Raw genomic sequence first — 17,533 nt, 5'->3', positions numbered from 1 at the left:
ATTACGTATGGGGAAACTTCGGTCCAGAGTGTAAATGACTTGCCTAAGAGCCCCACCACGTTGGTGGCCACACAAGGACTCGGCCGGAGTCTCCCAGGTTCCATGACACTGAGCCTGTCCATAGAGCCTTCAGTCCAAATGCCTTGCTCCTAAAGAGAGTAAGCAGAAGTCTCTCCCAGTCACACGGCCAGTTTGTGTCGGGGCAGAATTTGAATCTGGATCTCCTGACTCCCAAATGCGCGTCCTCCCCATCGTACCCCACTCCCTTTAGTCTCCCGGAGCCAGAGAAGCCGGAGGAGGATGGCAGCTGCTCCCTGTGCCTGCATAGGCCCAGACCCCCAGAGCAGCTGCTCCCTCGGCCTCCCTGAGTCAGGAGAGAAGCGGCCCCTCCTCTGCCCCGGGCCCTGGAGCTGCTGGGGGTGAGGAGCTGGTGAGAGAGAGTGGGCAGTGACCTGCAGGTCCTTGCCACAGAGGATGCCTGCCAGAAGCTGGCCATGGAGACCCTGGAAGAGCTGGACTGGTGCTTGGACCAGCTGGAGACCCTGCAGACCCGGCACTCCGTCAGTGAGATGGCCTCCAACAAAGTGAGTCAGCACCTGCTTCCCCGGGAGGGGGGCCAGGATCCTCCCTGCTCCCCCACAGCCCCTCTGCTCTGAGCAGACTCATGGAACGGGCTTTAACAGCAGAGAGTGCCCACACCCCATTCACAGACAGGGAAACTGAGGCCCGGGGACAACGCCCTCGCTGAATGTCAGAGCTGGGCCCGGACCCCGTCCCTCTGCTCTCTGGCCTAGGGCCTTCCCCTCCCCACCAGGGCCGCCAGGGCCCAGCCGTTCCCCAGCCCCCGCCCCCTTCCTGTTTGCTCCACAGATGTGTTCGTGGTCGGCCAGGCACAGCTGGCTCTGTGCGTCATTGGCCCTTTCTCCCCATCCCTCTGAAGTAGATTTAAAACCCCAACCGACAAAGCAACAGACCTCCCTGACTAACCCCGGGCGGGCTGGGCCTGGCATCCCTCAGAGCTGCTGCTGCTGCTGGGGACAGGGGGAGAGGTCACGTCTGAGAGCGTGGGGGGCGGGGGGCCTGTGTGTCCAACCGTCCTTGGGCATCTGGGCAGGGTGAGGGAGGAGGAGGGCCTGGGACGTCCCCCCGTCCCACCCCCACACTCGGGCAAACCCAGTACTCGAAAATCCAGAAATGAGCCTGAAGGATGAGCTTGCAAAGAAATCCAGCGGAGCATAAAATTCACTTGGAGACGAGATGAGGTTTACGTGGGTATTTGCATCAACCACGGCTCTGTTGCACAAAGGGGGGAGGGGTCTGCCCATGAGCCCAATCCCACAGGCACTGGATGCACCGCGGGGGCCGGGAGAGCCCACGAGGCCCAGCTGCCCCCTCGCCTCCAGCTTCTCCATCTTGGCCATGATGCGTAAAGCCCAAGCAGGGGACAGGAGAGAGGGCCTATGTGGGGCGAAGGCGTTCCACTGGGGCGAGCTGCAATGTCCCCTCGGTCAGCGTGGGGAAGACAGGCGGGTGTCAGGGGAGGGAGTCCTTGTCACCGAGCCAATGTCCTCAGAGGATTTTCTGTATTAGTGACGAGGGATTGGGGGTCAGGGTTTTGAAATAGGCTATGAGAACCTTTGGTATCCTGGGCATCGGACTGGGCCAGGTCTTGGAACTGTTGAATGTCAGGCCTGGGAGGACCTTAGATACTATCAGGGCTGCGGGGGGGGGGGGGGTGCCCTTAGAACCCGGGAGGTCAGAGCTGGGAGGGCCCTTAGAACCTGGGAGGTCAGAGCTGGGAGGGCCTTAGAACCTGGGAGGTCAGAACTGGGAGGGCCCTTAGAACCCGGGAGGTCAGAGCTGGGAGGGCCCTTAGAACCCAGGAGGTCAGAGCTGGGAGGGCCCTTAGAACCCAGGAGGTCAGAGCTGGGAGGGCCCTTAGAACCCAGGAGGTCAGAGCTGGGAGGGCCCTTAGAACCCGGGAGGTCAGAGCCGGGAGGGCCCTTAGAACCCTGGAGGTCAGGGCTGGGAGGGCCCTTAGAACCCAGGAGGTCAGAGCTGGGAGGGCCCTTAGAAGCTGGGAGGTCAGAGCTGGGAGGGCCCTTAGAACCCAGGAGGTCAGAGCTGGGAGGGCCCTTAGAACCTGGGAGGTCAGAACTGGGAGGGCCCTTAGAACCCAGGAGGTCAGAGCTGGGAGGGCCCTTAGAACCCAGGATGTCAGAGCTGGGAGGGCCCTTAGAACCTGGGAGGTCAGAGCTGGGAGGGCCATTAGAACCTGGGAGGTCAGAACTGGGAGGGCCTTAGAACCCAGGAGGTCAGGGCTGGGAGGGCCCTTAGAACCCAGGAGGTCAGAGCTGGGAGGGCCTTAGAACCCAGGAGGTCAGGGCTGGGAGGGCCCTTAGAACCCAGGAGGTCAGAGCTGGGAGGGCCCTTAGAACCCAGGAGGTCAGAGCTGGGAGGGCCCTTAGAACCCAGGAGGTCAGGGCTGGGAGGGGTCTCAGAGGCCATTTAGTAGAGACTACTCATTTTAAAAAGAAAAAGTTTTGTGAGGGGCAGAAAAGGTTTTTGGCAGAGTGAGGGTAGGAGGGAGCATTAGGATGATGGCTCTTTGATCAGACTCCGGTCCGTCCTCACAAGATATCAGCCTCCCTCTCCCTTTCTCTCTAAGAAGAAACTGAGTCACAATCCCACTTGGGCGCCCCCCAGCTAAGCCAGTGAATGGGGCTGGGTTATGACACAAGCCTCCCAGCACCCAGGCTGCCCTTAGGTCTCTGCTCTCCAAAGAGGACATGTCCTTTCCTGGACATGAGGTTCCCAATAACTATAGATTTCCCATTGGAATTACAGGAAAACGTAATAGCTTTTGGGAGTGATCTTGGAGTTAGAAAGGGGGATCCCAGGCCTAGGGGAATCTACCTTTTATTTTCTCCCCACAGTTCAAGCGGATGCTTAACCGGGAGCTGACTCACCTGTCAGAGACAAGCCGGTCTGGAAACCAGGTGTCCGAGTACATCTCCCAGACCTTTCTGGGTGAGTGGACCTCTAAGGCCTCGGAGGCAGGGGGAGGCTTCAGGTGCCAAGAAACATGGGTTTGGTTTGAGTCCCAGTTCTCCCACTGGCTAAATCACTGCCCTAGAGAGACCTCTTTTTCTCCTTCACAAAATGGGAGGTTCATCCTTTTCTACCTCATAAGCTTTGGGGTCTTTACTGTGACTGCCCAAGGCTTAAAAATAGCTGCTGGGCTGCTAGACTTCCCACTGCCTCTGTGTGCATGGAGCTGCTAAAGTCAGCATGGTGCCTGGTACACAGTAAGTGCTTAATAATTAGTGATTGATTATTGATTGGGTGCTGCTTAACAGAACTCTCAGATTAAAATAGAAGGTGAGACAAGCAGGAGTGAGGGGAGTCTGTTTCATTATCTACAAAAGAGAGAGAATTGGACAGTGGCCTTTATGATCCCTTCCAGCCCTAAAATAAGATCCATGACACTGTCATCATTGATGGCTCTGAGCAGTGAGGGACAGGGCAGAGTCAAAGATAAACTAGAAGTTTTGGACACAGAAGACTAGAAGAAATGGTGAAATGGGAGGACCCAAGTCGTGCAGGAAAGACAAGGGCTGGGCCCAGTACAGAGTCGTGGACAAAGCCCTGAATTGGGGAGTCGGAAATTGGCTGTGACCCCGAAGGAGTCATTTAGGGTCCCTTTCTAGGACTTTGGCCACAGGCCGTCTGGGCCAGGCTGGAGGGACTGAAAATTAAGGGTGGGGAGATCTTAAGTTGTGAGCTAGGGAGGCTGATGAAGACAGGGCAGGATTGGGGGGGCAGAAAGGAAAGGATGGGACCAAGAGCAGGGGAAGCGGGGCTAGTCTTAGTGAGGAGAAGGGAGCAAAGGAAGAACAGGAGACATCAAGGGAAGGGAGAAGGAGAGGGAGCCAGATTACAATACGAGGTAGATACAAGATACAAGGGAGATGGCCGTGAGGGAGGCTTCTCCAGGCCCAAGCTCTCTCCTGGATTCTGACCCTGCATCCCCAGCTTCCTGGCTGGTCACCTCCACCCAGAAGTCCCCCAGGCTTCTCAGAGTCAGTCAGCCCGAAGCAGAAATGGCTCATCCTTCTAGAGCCCAGCTTCCCAGGGGTGCAGCCTCAGAGACCCCTGGTGCTGCTCCCTTTCTGCCCCGTCCATTGCCAGACTCATCAGAACTCCCTCCAGTCTCCCCCGGCTTTCCACTCACAGGGCTCCTAGGCTAACTCAGGCCCTCATGCATGGCTTCTCACCTGGTCCAGGATGCTAGAGGAAAGAGCAGGAGAAAGGGAAGGTAGGATAGAATACTTTTTGTTAAGCACTTGCTGTGTGCCAGGTGCTAAGTAAGCGCTGAGGATTCAAGAAGGCCACCGTTGGTGAGGTGGAGAGTCCGGGAGTGAGTGAAGGCCCCTCATGAAATGACCTTCTGGGCTAGGGACTCAGTTTCCCTTTCTGGGAAATGGGGATCACAATAGAATGGGTTGTGAGGAGGATTCAATGAGAGAGCATTTGTAAAGCGTGTTGTAAACCTTAAAGCTCTGTGTAAATGCTGGCCATTATGACTGTACAGTAGAGTAAGGAAAGAGAAGTAATGGGAACTAGTGAGAAAGAGTAGTCAGAGCCGGGTTGGGAAGAATGAAACCAAAAAGGTCGTGTTTGATCCTGGAGAGAACAGGGAGCTACTGACTTGTGGGAGCAGGTGAGATGGAACACATGTGAGCGCGCACAAGAGAGATTGTTGTTCATCCTTCACACGGTCACAAGCCGTGCTCGGGAAAGTCCTCGGCAGTTGTGTGAAGGACAGACTAGAGTCTAGTTGATTTTTTAAAATAAAATTAGTGATAAAGGACGGCAGGGGCAGGGGCTGGGGAGGGTGGGAAACAAGAATCTCAGCAAAGATGGATTTGAAGAGGATGTTATACCCAGACGCTCGCCCCGGGCTGCCTCCTTTCAGACAAGCAGAATGAGGTGGAGCTCGCTCCCTTGCCCGTCAAGGAGGACGAGGAGGAGGAGAAGGAGATGGAGATGGAGGAGGGGCCCATGTCTCAGATCAGCGGCGTCCGCAAGCTGACCCACGGCTCCAGCTTCACTGCAGCCGCCATCCCTAAGTTTGGTGTTAAGTCCGACCATGAGATGCTGCTCGCAAAGGTGCGCTTTGGGGCTGGGGGAGGGGATGTGAATGCCCCTGACACCCTCCCGGGGGGTCTGCTGAAGTCCAAGAGCAGGGGAAGTGCGAGCCCCTCCCCGCTCTGTCGGCGGTTTTCTCCGCCAGCTGTAGCAGCCCTGACTCTGGCGTTGTGATCTGGGCTTGAACCCCCGCCTTGTTTGCGGATGGGACCTGAGGCACATCCCTCCCGAAGCTCTCCGGGCCTGTTTCTCCATCGGGAGTTGAGAGGGATCGGGTCGGATCCCTGGATGCCTTGTTTAAAGAACTCTCCCTCCGGTTTCAGGAGCTGAAAGACACCAACAGGTGGGGTCTGGACGTGTTCAAGGTGGCTGAGTTCTCTGGGAACCGCCCGCTAACGGCCATCATGTACAGCATCTTCCAGGTATGGGCTTGGACCTCCTGTCACCCTGAGCACCTGGAACCAGGCTCCGGCCTCTCGAGATCCAGCTCCTTCTGTTATGGGAATCCCTCCTACTCGGCCCTCCCGCTCCTCAGCCTAAATAATCCCACTCAGCGGGAGCTCATCGTCTCTCGAGGCAGCCCAGATTATTGGGGGACAGCTCTGATCTGCCCACGGCTGCTGCCCACGGGTCCCAAACTGTGAATTCAAAATGAGGCAGTCCACGAGGGCTTCGTATATCTTAAACCCTAAAACCCTTCCTCATCTCCTTCGCTCGCCATTTCTTCATCTATAAGTTGGGGATGATAATACCTACCTCAAAGAGTTGTTCTAAGGGTCAAATGAGATGTATAAACTCCTTTACAAAACTTGGAAGCCCCATGTAAATGTTAGCTATTGCTATTGTTCTCAGGTCTCTACTGGGCTCCAAATCTAAAATGATATGACCTCTCTGGGTCTTGGTTTCCCCATCTGTAAAATGGGAGAATTAGACCACTTGGTTTCTAAGGTCCTTCTGGCTTCAGAGTCTGTTTCCGCTCGGTCGCACCTCCAGGAGCGGGACCTGCTGAAAACCTTCCAAATCCCGCCGGACACGCTGGTCACCTACCTGCTGACGCTAGAGGACCATTACCACTCTGACGTGGCCTATCACAATAGCATCCACGCGGCAGATGTAGCCCAGTCCACCCACGTGCTCCTGTCGACGCCAGCGCTTGAGGTTCGGGTGCAAGGGGCAGGGGTGACCCCAAGGACCCCAGCCTGACTGAGCCAGCTGAGATGTTTGTAAAGCTCTTAGCCCCATGCCTGCCCAGTAGTAGATGCTGAATAAATGCTTCTTCCCTTCTTGTCTCCTTGCCCCCCTCGCTCCCACTGGCTCCCTCTTAGCCCCCAGGCCCAGCTGGGACAAGGTTACAACTAGTCAGGGCAGAGGAAACCCTGGCCTGGCCGAGTCTGGGAGTTTTCTGATGGCTCTGGGGCCCTTGTTTCATGCATCCGGGCTCTCCCCTCCCGCCCCCTGCCAACTACCCTGTATCTGTCTCAAGGCTGTTTTCACCGACCTGGAAATCTTGGCTGCCATCTTCGCCAGCGCCATCCATGACGTGGACCACCCTGGGGTCTCCAACCAGTTTCTGATCAACACCAGTGAGTGGGGGCCGCACCCTGGCCCTAGGGCAGCCGGGCTGAGGGGGGTATAAGAGAAGGGAGGTCTGGAGCACAGAAGGAAACTGCCATACCTTGTTGTAGCTGAAGAGCTCGGGCTGGGAGCCTGAAAACCTGGCTTTGAGTCTTAGATCTGCCTCTGGATGGAAGGGACCTCTGAGGTCCAGTACTTCACCTCACTGATGGAGAAACTGAGGCTGAAAGATGGGCTGTGACCAGCTGTGTCAGCCCAGAAGCAGCGTTCACACCCAAGCCATCCATCAAATAGGGTTAGAACCCTAAAACCCTGCATGTTAAATGCCTTTCCAAGGGCAGGGCACTGGCTCTCTGCTATTCCATGTTCTGGCCCTTGGGGAGTGAACTAAACTTAGTACTTTAACCACCAAAATGCAGGCAGGGCAGTGCAGCTGTGAGAACTTTACAGATAAGGACCCTCAGAGTAATTAACATGATAACTGGACATTTATGATATGATATCCCGCAGCACTTGTGTCTCATTTGGCATCAGAAGCATCCTGGGAGGTGGGTGCTTCTTGTTCTTTCAGTCAGTCCTCCCCAACTCTTCCTGACCCCATTTGGGGTTTTCTTGGCAGAGATACTGGAGAATTGGCCATTTCCTTCTCCAGCTCAGTGAGACAGACAGGATTAAGGGACTTACCCAAAGTCACACAGCTAGGCCATGTCCAAGGTCACATTTGAGCTCAGGTCCTCCAGACCCTAGGTCCAGGACTCTGTATACTAGAGCACCACCTATAGTGCCCCAGGTACTATTATTTTCTTAATATATTTTATTTTTCCAAACACATGTAAAGAGAGTTTTTAACATCCATTTTTATAAGACTTTGTGTTCTAAATGTTTCTCTTTCTCTCCCTCAACTCCCCCCTCCCCAAGATATCAAGCCATTTGATATGGGTTAAACATGGACGATTCTTTTAAATGTATTTCCATATGTATCACATTGTACCCAAAAAAAATCAGACCAAAAAGGGAAAAAGCCATGAGAAAGAAAAAAAGTAAACTTAAAGGTGAAAATACTCTGCTTTGATCCACATTCAGCCTCCATAGTTCTCTCTCTGGATGTGGATGGTACTTTCCATCCCAGGCCTATTGGAATTGCCTTGAATCATCTCATTGTTGAGAAAAGCCAAGTCCTAGGTGCTATGATTATCCCTTTTTAAAGCTGGGGAAACTGAGGCTGGGCAAGGTTGAGATGACCTCCCTCTGTGTCTGAAGCAGAATTCAGATTCTGGCCAATCATGGAGATGGGGAGATCTGGATCCGAATTCCACCTCTCACCTCTGTGACCTTGGACAAGTGCTTTTCACCCCCACATATCATGTTACACGATTATTCAGACTTTTATGTATTTTTCTTTTACAATCGCACTTTTCCTTGGGGATGATCACAAACAATACTTTGTTGACAGAGTCTCCCCAACAAAAGGTGTAATGTTCTGATCGTCTCCCAGTTGTAATCCTTCTCTCGGAGGAAGTTTCATTTCTGTATAATCTTTTCCTCTATGAGCAGGTTTCTTGGGAGGCTTCTGGAGCCTCCAGCCAGCCTCTTCTTCTTCCTGAATCCTGGCTCTGAATCTCCTCCAGCTCTTGTCCTTCCCCAGTCCAGACTGCTTGTCCAGGCCCAATGTTGCCTCTTTTATCCTCTCAGAGAATGGGTGTGGGATAATGCAAGGGCTTCTGGGAAGAAGTACTCCAACCAATGAGCTTGCTCCTCTTATAATCTGAGCCAGAGAACTATCAAGTCAACCTGAGTTCTCACCTTGTCATTGTCCAGACAACCTGAGTTCTCACCTAGTAATCCTAACAAAAGTTAGGCCGTGGCCTAACACCTTTAAGTAGAAGGTTGCCTTCTTGTATCAGGGAGGGAGTTTCCACACCTTGGGTGGGACTCTGGACAAGTTCCCAGGACTCTGCAAAAAAGCCGAGTCTGGAGCAAAAACCACCATGAGCAATAATAAAAGTAAAAGATGACATGGAAGATTTACAAAAAGATTTTCTCACAACATCCTCAGGGATTGGAGGCTCAGAGAAGCAATTAATTTGCTCAAGATTGCACAGCAACTTAGTTGGGGGGTCAGGGACCCGAATTCAAGGCCCCAGGGTCTCACCCGCAGGCCCTGGGCCCCAAACTTTGCCCAACTGGTAATGCCGGCTCCCCTGTGCTACCCCTGCCTGTTTCAGACTCGGAGCTGGCCCTCATGTACAATGACGCTTCCGTCCTGGAGAACCACCACCTGGCGGTGGGCTTCAAGCTGCTGCAGGAGGAAAACTGTGACATCTTCCAGAACCTGAGCTCCAAGCAGCGGCAGAGCCTGCGCAAGATGGTCATCGACATGGTGAGAGGGCCCAGGGGAGGGCAGCCGACAGGACCGGCGTGGGGCTGGTCTCAGTGCCAGCTCTGCCCAACGTGCTCTGGGATCCATTGAAAATCCTGTGTCAGCTCTGGACCTCAGCGTTTCCAGCCATAGAAAGGAGGAATGGACTCTATTAGCTCCAAGGGCCCTCCCAGCTCTGACCTCCTGGGCTCTAAGGGCCCTCCCAGCTCTGACCTCCTGGGTTCTAAGGGCCCTCCCAGCTCTGACCTCCCGGGTTCTAAGGGCCCTCCCAGCTCTGACCTCCCGGGTTCTAAGGGCCCTCCCAGCCCTGACCTCCCGGGTTCTAAGGGCCCTCCCAGCCCTGACCTCCCGGGTTCTAAGGGCCCTCCCAGCTCTGACCTCCCGGGTTCTAAGGGCCCTCCCAGCTCTGACCTCCTGGGTTCTAAGGGCCCTCCCAGCTCTGACCTCCTGGGTTCTAAGGCCCTCCCAGCTCTGACCTCCTGGGTTCTAAGGGCCCTCCCAGCTCTGACCTCCTGGGTTCTAAGGCCCTCCCAGCTCTGACCTCCTGGGTTCTAAGGGCCCTCCCAGCTCTGATGTTCTAGGTTCTAAGAGCTTTCCCATCTCAGCGGCTCTGTCTTTTTGAGATTTAACACTGCAAAGCTTCCAGGTCCCTGCTAGGACCGGCTCTAGGAAAGGAAGGCCCTACTCTCCGTGAAGCCGACAGGATCCCGGGGCCTGGTCCAGCCAAGGCGCCATCTCTCCCTGTTCTGCTCTCCCTGGGCAGGTGCTGGCCACAGACATGTCTAAACATATGAACTTGCTGGCCGACCTGAAGACCATGGTGGAGACGAAGAAGGTGACGAGCTTGGGTGTCCTGCTGCTGGACAACTACTCCGACCGGATCCAGGTGGGCAGCTGAGCCAGCGGCCGCATCCCCTCCCCCACCCCCAGGCTGCCCTCTGGGAGAGGGCCACTGGGCCCCAGAGGGCAGCAGCAGGAGGAGTGACGGGGGTAACAAGGGGGCAGGTTTCAGGAAGAGGTGAGAAAGCTGCCCCGCAGGGGAATGGAGTGTTGAGCTCCCAGGCATCCAGGGTCTTCAGATAGACTGGGTCAGTCGAAAATATTATTTGCCTTCTGTGTACCAGGCACAGTACTAGCCCAAGGGATACAACAACAAGGAATGAAAGTCCCTTCCAGAGACAACGTGTGTGTGCGCGCGTGTGTGTGTGTGTGGACAGATGTAGCTATAGACATGAATCTGTGCAGCTTAAATACATTTTTGTTCCATTATTTTCAGACTCTTCATAACCCCGTAGGGTTTTCTTGGCAAAGATACTGGACTGTTTTGCCATTTCCTTCTCCAGCTCATTTTACAGATGAGGAAACAGGGCTAAGTGACTTGCCCAGGGCCACACAGCCAGTAAGTGTCTGAGACTGAACTCGGGAGGTGAGACTCCCTGACTCCGGGTCTGGCACTCTGCTATCTGCTATAGCCCCTCGTTACCCTGCATGGATAGTATGTTTTATTAACTCATATCCTTACATGCTGTATATGGCAGCTGGGTGGCTGGTAGCTAGAGTATCAGGCCTGGAGTAGGAAGATGAGAGTTCAAATACATGCTCAGGCACTTAACCCCAATTGCCTCAAAGAAAAGGCAGAAAAGAGAAGTTTGGGGCAGGACTGGAAAGGGCTTTTTGTGCCAGGGGCACTTCAGCTGAAGGGAGGCCCAGAGGGAGAGATGAGGAGGGAGCATTTCGGGGATGGGGACGCAGCAGGAAAAAGCAGCCAGGTTTGGGAGATGTATTGTGTATCGAGCAGTGAGGAGGTCAGGGCCACTAGATCACAGAGTACACCAGCTAAGAAAACTGGCAGGTAGGAAGGGACCAGGATACAAGGGGCTTTGAAAGCCAAACAGAAGTTTTATTTGAGCCTGGAGGTAATAGGGAGCCATGGAAGCTTTTTGAGTGTGGAAGAGGAGGTTGTCTTGAGATTACACCTGCAATTTAAGAAAATCACTGAAGTTTATATAAATATGTTGAGCTTTAAAAGTCACACAGATGAGTTTATATTCCTAGAGGTAGTTGGGAGCCACTGAAGGCGATAGAGCAGGGAGGGACGTGGTCAGGTCAGCTTGTAGAGAGAGGCCGGCCTCAAGGTCCCTTCTGATCCGGGGATTCTGTGCTGAGCGAGCCGGGGCAGCGGTTAGCACCAGGAGCCTGCAATCGGGCGAGTGGGCCCAGTTCCTGGTACCTTTTATCTCTTCCTCCATTATCTCGCTGCTGCTCCCCCTATCATCCCTGGGAAGGGAGCAGCATATAGACTCCCACTTGGACGGACTTCAGGGCAGGAGAGTTAAGTGACTACCCCCAGTGCTCTGCTCACATCCCCGAGACCCCTCTATAGCCTTTCTCCTGAACTCTGTAGATGGGGGCGGATTGAGCCAGCAGCTGGTAGTGTAGTGAATAGAGCCCTGGGCCTGGAGGAAGAACTGAGTAAAATCCAGCCTTGGACACCGTGTGGCCCTGAGCGGGTCTCGTAATCCTGTTTGCCTCGGTTTCCTCAACTGTAAAATGTAAATAACAAAAGCACCTTGTAAGGATCATATGTAATAAGTATTTGCACTTGTAAATATGTAATACTTGTAAGTCCTGATAAAATATGGATAAGCCCAGTAGAGACCCTTATCCCTTTCTCTTCCCCACGGGCCACCTTTGCAGCAACCACTGCTGTTTTATCAGTAATAATCTTTGTAAGTCCAATTTATGTACCTGGATGGCCCCCCGCCTCCACTCCTTCATGGGCGTCCGGCCCAGGGTCTGGATTCTCTCTGACATTACCTCCTTAATATCATCCTCATTCTGGACTGATGATTCCAAGCAAGCATTTATTAGCCACCTACTGTGTGTCGGGAGGGGTGGGGGGTGGATGTTGGAAACAAATACAAGTTAAAAGGCAGCAGTTTCTGCCCCCCATGAGCCCTTTCTAACCAGAAACAGACTAAAAACTTGCTTTTTTTTGGTGAGAAGGCCAGGGGCAGAGAAAGGCCCCTGAGCCAAAGTGGGTGCTGAGAACTCCTGGAGAAGAGAGTCCCTCTGCCCACTCTGGCTGCTAGACAGTTAGGAGTCATTGAGAAGAACTGCTGGGGCCTGAAAGGCCGGACTTGCCATCGCCCGGGCTTTTTGTGCCAGAGGCCTGGGGCCTCTCCCTGTTACTTCAGTGGTGGAGGATTGGGGGCGGGAGGCAGGGAGTCCGCCAGCCCGGGGAGGCTGTTTGATCTTGGCTGGGCCCCTGGCCCTCTTGTCCCCCACCGGCCTCCTCAGGTCTTACAGAGCATAGTGCATTGTGCTGACCTCAGCAACCCCACCAAGCCCTTGGAGCTGTACCGCCAGTGGACGGACAGGATCATGGTGGAGTTCTTCTATCAGGGAGACCGGGAGCGGGAGAAGGGCATCGAGATCAGCCCTATGTGCGATAAGCACACGGCCTCGGTGGAGAAATCCCAGGTTAGCCTCCCAGGGCTGGGGAGCACGGTACATGGGGGGCAGAGGAGGCCGCGTCCCCGGCCTGGGACTGGGGGGGCAGAGGAGGCCGCGTCCCCGGCCTGGGACTGGGGGGGCAGAGGAGGCCGCGTCCCCGGCCTGGGACTGGGGGGGCAGAGGAGCCCGCGTCCCCGGCCTGGGACTGGGGGGCAGAGGAGGCCGCGTCCCCGGCCTGGGACTGGGGGGCAGAGGAGGCCGCGTCCCCGGCCTGGGACTGGGGGGGCAGAGGAGCCCGCGTCCCCGGCCTGGGACTGGGGGGCAGAGGAGGCCGCGTCCCCGGCCTGGGACTGGGGGGGCAGAGGAGGCCGCGTCCCCGGCCTGGGACTGGGGGGGCAGAGGAGGCCGCGTCCCCGGCCTGGGACTGGGGGGGCAGAGGAGGCCGCGTCCCCGGCCTGGGACTGGGGGGGGCAGAGGAGGCCGCGTCCCCGGCCTGGGACTGGGGGGCAGAGGAGGCCGCGTGTCCCCGGCCTGGGACTGGGGGGCAGAGGAGGCCGCATCCCCGGCCTGGGACTGGGGGGGCAGAGGAGGCCACTTCCCCGGCCTGGGACTGGGGGGGCAGAGGAGGCTGCGTCCCCGGCCTGGGACTGGGGGGCAGAGGAGGCCGCGTCCCCGGCCTGGGACTGGGGGGCAGAGGAGGCCGCGTCCCCTGCTTGGGTCACAATTGGTCCCTCCTCCCCCCTGCCAATGGCCGGTTCCTCCCCGCAGGTGGGGTTCATTGACTACATTGCCCACCCACTGTGGGAGACCTGGGCTGACCTGGTGCACCCAGATGCCCAGGAGATCCTGGACACCTTGGAGGACAACCGGGAGTGGTACCAGAGCATGATCCCCCGGAGCCCCGAAGGCGACCTCAAGGAGACCCTGGCCAAGGCTGCCGACAAGTTCCAGTTTGAGCTGACGCTGGAGGAGGAGGGGGAGCTGGAGGAAGAGGAAGAGCCCGGGAGTCAGGCTGAGGAAGGGCAGGAAGAAAACAGCGGCAGCGACCCGAAGACCCTGGCCATGGAGGACTCGGAATCGGCTGAGGTGGACCCGCTATCTCCAGAAGAGGAGGCCAGTCCAGAGGGGGAGGGGGGGCGGCCCGTGCCTCTGGATAACGAGCGGACGCTGTTCCAAGCCCAGGTCGGGAGCCTGCAGGAGGAGGTGGATCAGGAAGGCAACCTTCCCTGCTACCCCCTGGGAACGTAACGGCCATGTCTGCCCTCTCCCCTCCAGGCCTGGAACCGCTTCTTGGACTTGGGGTGGGGTGGGAGGGATTACACTTAAAAGTCCCCCTCCCAGCTGTCCCCTCTCCCCACTCTGACTCCTCGAGCCCCTGTTCGACACAACTCAAAACCACGAGTGGGCCTGGAGGAGGGGGCTTGGTCTGGACCTGGCTGGTTCCCTGGCATCCCGGCAGCCCCCCAGAGAGAGGGAATGGAGGGAGAAGGGAAGCAGCGGGTGGTGGGAGGAAATGGCCTCAAGAATGGGGAGAAAAACCGAGAGAAGAAAAAGAAAAGTAGCTTTCCAACAGCCGTCCAGCTGACTAAAAGGAAGCCGTTCTCTATCCAGTGGCGGTACCCTAGCAGGCAGAGGCCCTCCAAGGGAGGCTGGGGGGAGGAGGGAGAGCTAGCTGAGGACCGTGGGTGCCTCACTGAGGGCCTAGGCTGGTAAAAGTGCGGGTTGGACTTGGAGATCTCACGGCAGCTCCACGGAGCCTGGCCTTCGCCTGTGCTTTGGGCCTCCCTGCCGACATCTGGCTAGCTGAGAGAGCTCCCTCGGGGCACACTGCCCAGGAGAGAAGCCAGGCCCTTCCTGACCTCTCCCCTAGCTCCCACAGTTTGGAAGCTCTGAGAGGCAAGAAAATGGCTGCTGAAGAAGCGGGGGGAACGGGGGGTTGGGGAGAGGAAGAAGGAAGTCCCTGTTCTAAGTAACTCCTAAAACTGGTCAGTGGTGAGATTGGCTGTAGTGAGCTCTCCATCACTGGGGGCCGGATGACTGATGGGGAGGTGGTAGGGGGCGTTTGGGTGGGAGCACCACGGGGCTAGAGGCCCCTGAACCCCATCTGTCTGAGATGTTGGGGGTTCAGGGGCCCAGACCAGCACCTCCCACTTTCCGTAGTATTTCTACCTCCTGCCTTCACTGCCCCAGCCTAAGTAGAGGTAACTCCAGGCTCCCCCGCTTCCCTCCCGCTTCCCTCCCGCTTCCCTCCTGCTCCCCGCGGTGCGCCTGTGGTAGCACCTTGGACACTGCCATTTAATTTATTTTAACACTGGCTCACGTGTTTTTAAGATTTTTCTGTAGCTCACTTTTTTTTTTTTTTTAAGTAAAGACTTGGTCTCTCTCACACACATACACAGCTCCAGGCCTGCTCTCCTGAAAAGATCCAGGCTCTGAGGGGCTGATTGCTCAGACTGGCCCTTCTCCAGGACTGAGGGGGAGGGCTGCTTGCTCCACTGAGTGAGGTGGGCTGGGGGCCAAGTTAGGAGACCCTGACTCTGCTCCTGCCTCATTGTGCATGCAAGCCATTTCCTCCCTAGTAGCCTCAATTTCCCCAAACAAAATTGGAGAGGGCAGGTTGAACTAATTTTCAAATTTTCTCTTGCTTCTGACATGTTCCAAGATCCCTCCCACCTCTGACCCCCTGGGTTCTAAGGGCCCTCCCAGCTCTGACCCCCTGGGTTCTAAGGGCCCTCCCAGTTCTGATCCTCTGGGTTCTAAGGGCCCTCCCACTTCTGACTCCTGGGTTCTAAGGCCCCTCCCAGCTCTGACCCCCTGGGTTCTAAGGGCCCTCCCACTTCTGACCCCCTGGGTTCTAAGGGCCCTCCCACCTCTGACCTCCTGGGTTCTAAGGGCCCTCCCACCTCTGACCCCCTGGGTTCTAAGGGCCCTCTCTTTCTGTGTTCTATGTTCTAAGGTCTCTCTGCTTCAACATTGTAATATGTGTTCTGTGATTCCTCCTAGAACTGTATTGTGTTCTTGTGTTCTAAGGTCTTTGTTCTATAATTCTAGAATATCTGAGCTCCCCATCGTCCTCCCTTCATCTTTCCCCACCCCTATGTTTCTTCTGTCGGAACTTCTCCTCAAGTCTGGGCCAGCTGCTGCGGAGCTTTTTCAGGGCCGCAGAGACCACAATTCCGGTGCGAGGTGAGGTGGACGCGGCCTGAGCTCCAGTGCAGGGCTCTGCCTTCCTGCTCCCTAGTCAGGCCCAGGCACACTCCTCGTGGTCTTGGAAGGCCAGGGGGAAAAGCTCTGATCTGTGAGGAGCCGGAGAGCCAGAGTCGGTGGTTGGGGAGGCTGGGGCAGCCTGGCCCACTGCAAGGCTGTCTGGTTGTGGGCTTGGGGGAGGTCAGCCCTCGGTCCATCTGCCCTGGCCCCCATCATGGCAGCCGGTTCAGCAAGGGGACATGAGGGGAAATTCCCCCACCTCCCCCCCCCATACCCTCCAGCCTCTTCCCCTGTCCCAGCTGCTTTTCCACCTCCTGTGTGTAAAGTAGACTTCAGATAAAAAGGAAATCTTTGACATCCTGACCGTGTGTGTGTCTGTCTGTCCATGTCCATCTTGCTCTGTTCCAACACCCAGCCAACCCCTTGTTGTCCAAAGTCAAGCACAAATCTACCAGGGCAGCTCATATTAAATATAGAATAATGTGCAGTGCAGCCCCATGGGCCAAAGAAGCCCTGACTTCTCACACAGACGGGGAGAAATCTGCCCGAGAGGCAGAAGATGGATGGAGTGTAATGTCCTGTCGTCTCTCAGTTGTAATCCTTCTCTGGGAGGAGGTTTCTTTTCTGTATAATCTTTTCCTCTGAGTGCAGGTCTCTTGGGAGGCTTCTGGAACCTCCAGCCAGAGTGAAGGTAGAATCTCAAATCCTCTTCTTCCTGAATCCTGGCTCTGAATCTCCTCAAGCTTCCCTGAAGTTCTCCCGGGAAGTCTTGTCCTTGACCCAATCCAGACTGTTGTTCAGACTCAATGTTGCCTCTTTTTATCCTTCCAGAGAATGGGCTTGTGGGTACTCCCGGGGCTTGTGGGAACTCCTTACTGACCAATGAGCAAGCTCCTTTAAAGTATTCCTTCAAGGGTGTAAACTCCCTTAAAGATTTGAACTAAAGGTGTGAACTCTGAGCTAGAGAATTGCCAAGTACTGACTTACCACCTAGTAAGACTCTAACAATGGAGATCGAATCCTGTCTGTGTTCTAGCCGGCTTGGTGAATGGGCCGCCGGGCTTAGTCAACATTTCACAGTCATTGATAATAATGTAACTATTGTTAATAATTAAAATAATAAAAATTTAAGAGGGATGAATGTCAAATCCTACAGTTAGATTAAAAAAATCAATTGCTTGAGGTCAAAGCGGCTGTATCAATTGGAGATACCATATTACTGGTACTCACCCCCCCTCAATAAAACATGCCATCATAAACTCTTGTTTTGAAAGAGAAGGATGGTATTGTCCAGTTCTCCTGATCAAATGATAGCTAAAGGTCTAGCTGGCTCTAAGGCAGAATGGGGAATATGGACAATTGTTCAGAGGAAAACCACAGACACGAGCAGGCCACGGGATCCAGGCCTTGGACTGGCTCACTGACCTCTACCTGCCGCTACTGGGCACTCCATATCCCATTTGCAGGTCTCTGCCTACACTGTCCCCTCCTCTCCTCTCTTGTAGACTCTCCACTTCCCTCCAGGGCCCATCATACGCACTCACCAGGGAGACCTCCTTGGTTCTTTCTCCCGGGTTACCCTGTGAATGGGGCCAAGGATTGCTGGTTTTGTCCCTGTCTCCCTGACCCATCAGTTAACATGAAACACCTAGAACTGAAGCTCAAAGCCAGGAAAATCAAGTCCAGCCCCTGACACACACTGCAGGTGAGACTTTCCCTTAAATATGTCTGCCAAGAAAAGCCCAACTGGGGCCATGAGGAGTT

The 17,533-nt window shown here is 55.4% G+C and overlaps 1 protein-coding gene across 5 annotated transcripts in view; it reads left to right on the top strand.

The window, feature by feature from the left end:
• The window catches only part of PDE4C (phosphodiesterase 4C), a 63,964-nt gene extending 47,835 nt beyond the window's left edge, over positions 1–16,129 (top strand). For all 5 annotated transcript variants that reach the window (XM_074302534.1, XM_074302541.1, XM_074302548.1 and 2 more), the window contains 10 exons: positions 472–584; positions 2,937–3,030; positions 4,979–5,172; positions 5,475–5,573; positions 6,145–6,309; positions 6,635–6,734; positions 8,952–9,106; positions 9,870–9,992; positions 12,407–12,589; positions 13,331–16,129. In XM_074302534.1, coding sequence (XP_074158635.1) covers positions 472–584; positions 2,937–3,030; positions 4,979–5,172; positions 5,475–5,573; positions 6,145–6,309; positions 6,635–6,734; positions 8,952–9,106; positions 9,870–9,992; positions 12,407–12,589; positions 13,331–13,810 — 1,706 coding nt within the window. In that variant the 3' untranslated portion in view covers positions 13,811–16,129. The remainder of the gene's footprint in view (positions 1–471; positions 585–2,936; positions 3,031–4,978; positions 5,173–5,474; positions 5,574–6,144; positions 6,310–6,634; positions 6,735–8,951; positions 9,107–9,869; positions 9,993–12,406; positions 12,590–13,330) is intronic.
• Positions 16,130–17,533: the final 1,404 nt, after the last annotated feature.

Source organism: Sminthopsis crassicaudata, chromosome 1 (assembly GCF_048593235.1).
Source record: "Sminthopsis crassicaudata isolate SCR6 chromosome 1, ASM4859323v1, whole genome shotgun sequence".
Classification (NCBI taxonomy): domain Eukaryota; kingdom Metazoa; phylum Chordata; class Mammalia; order Dasyuromorphia; family Dasyuridae; genus Sminthopsis; species Sminthopsis crassicaudata.
This window is presented reverse-complemented; position numbering and strand designations above follow the sequence as displayed.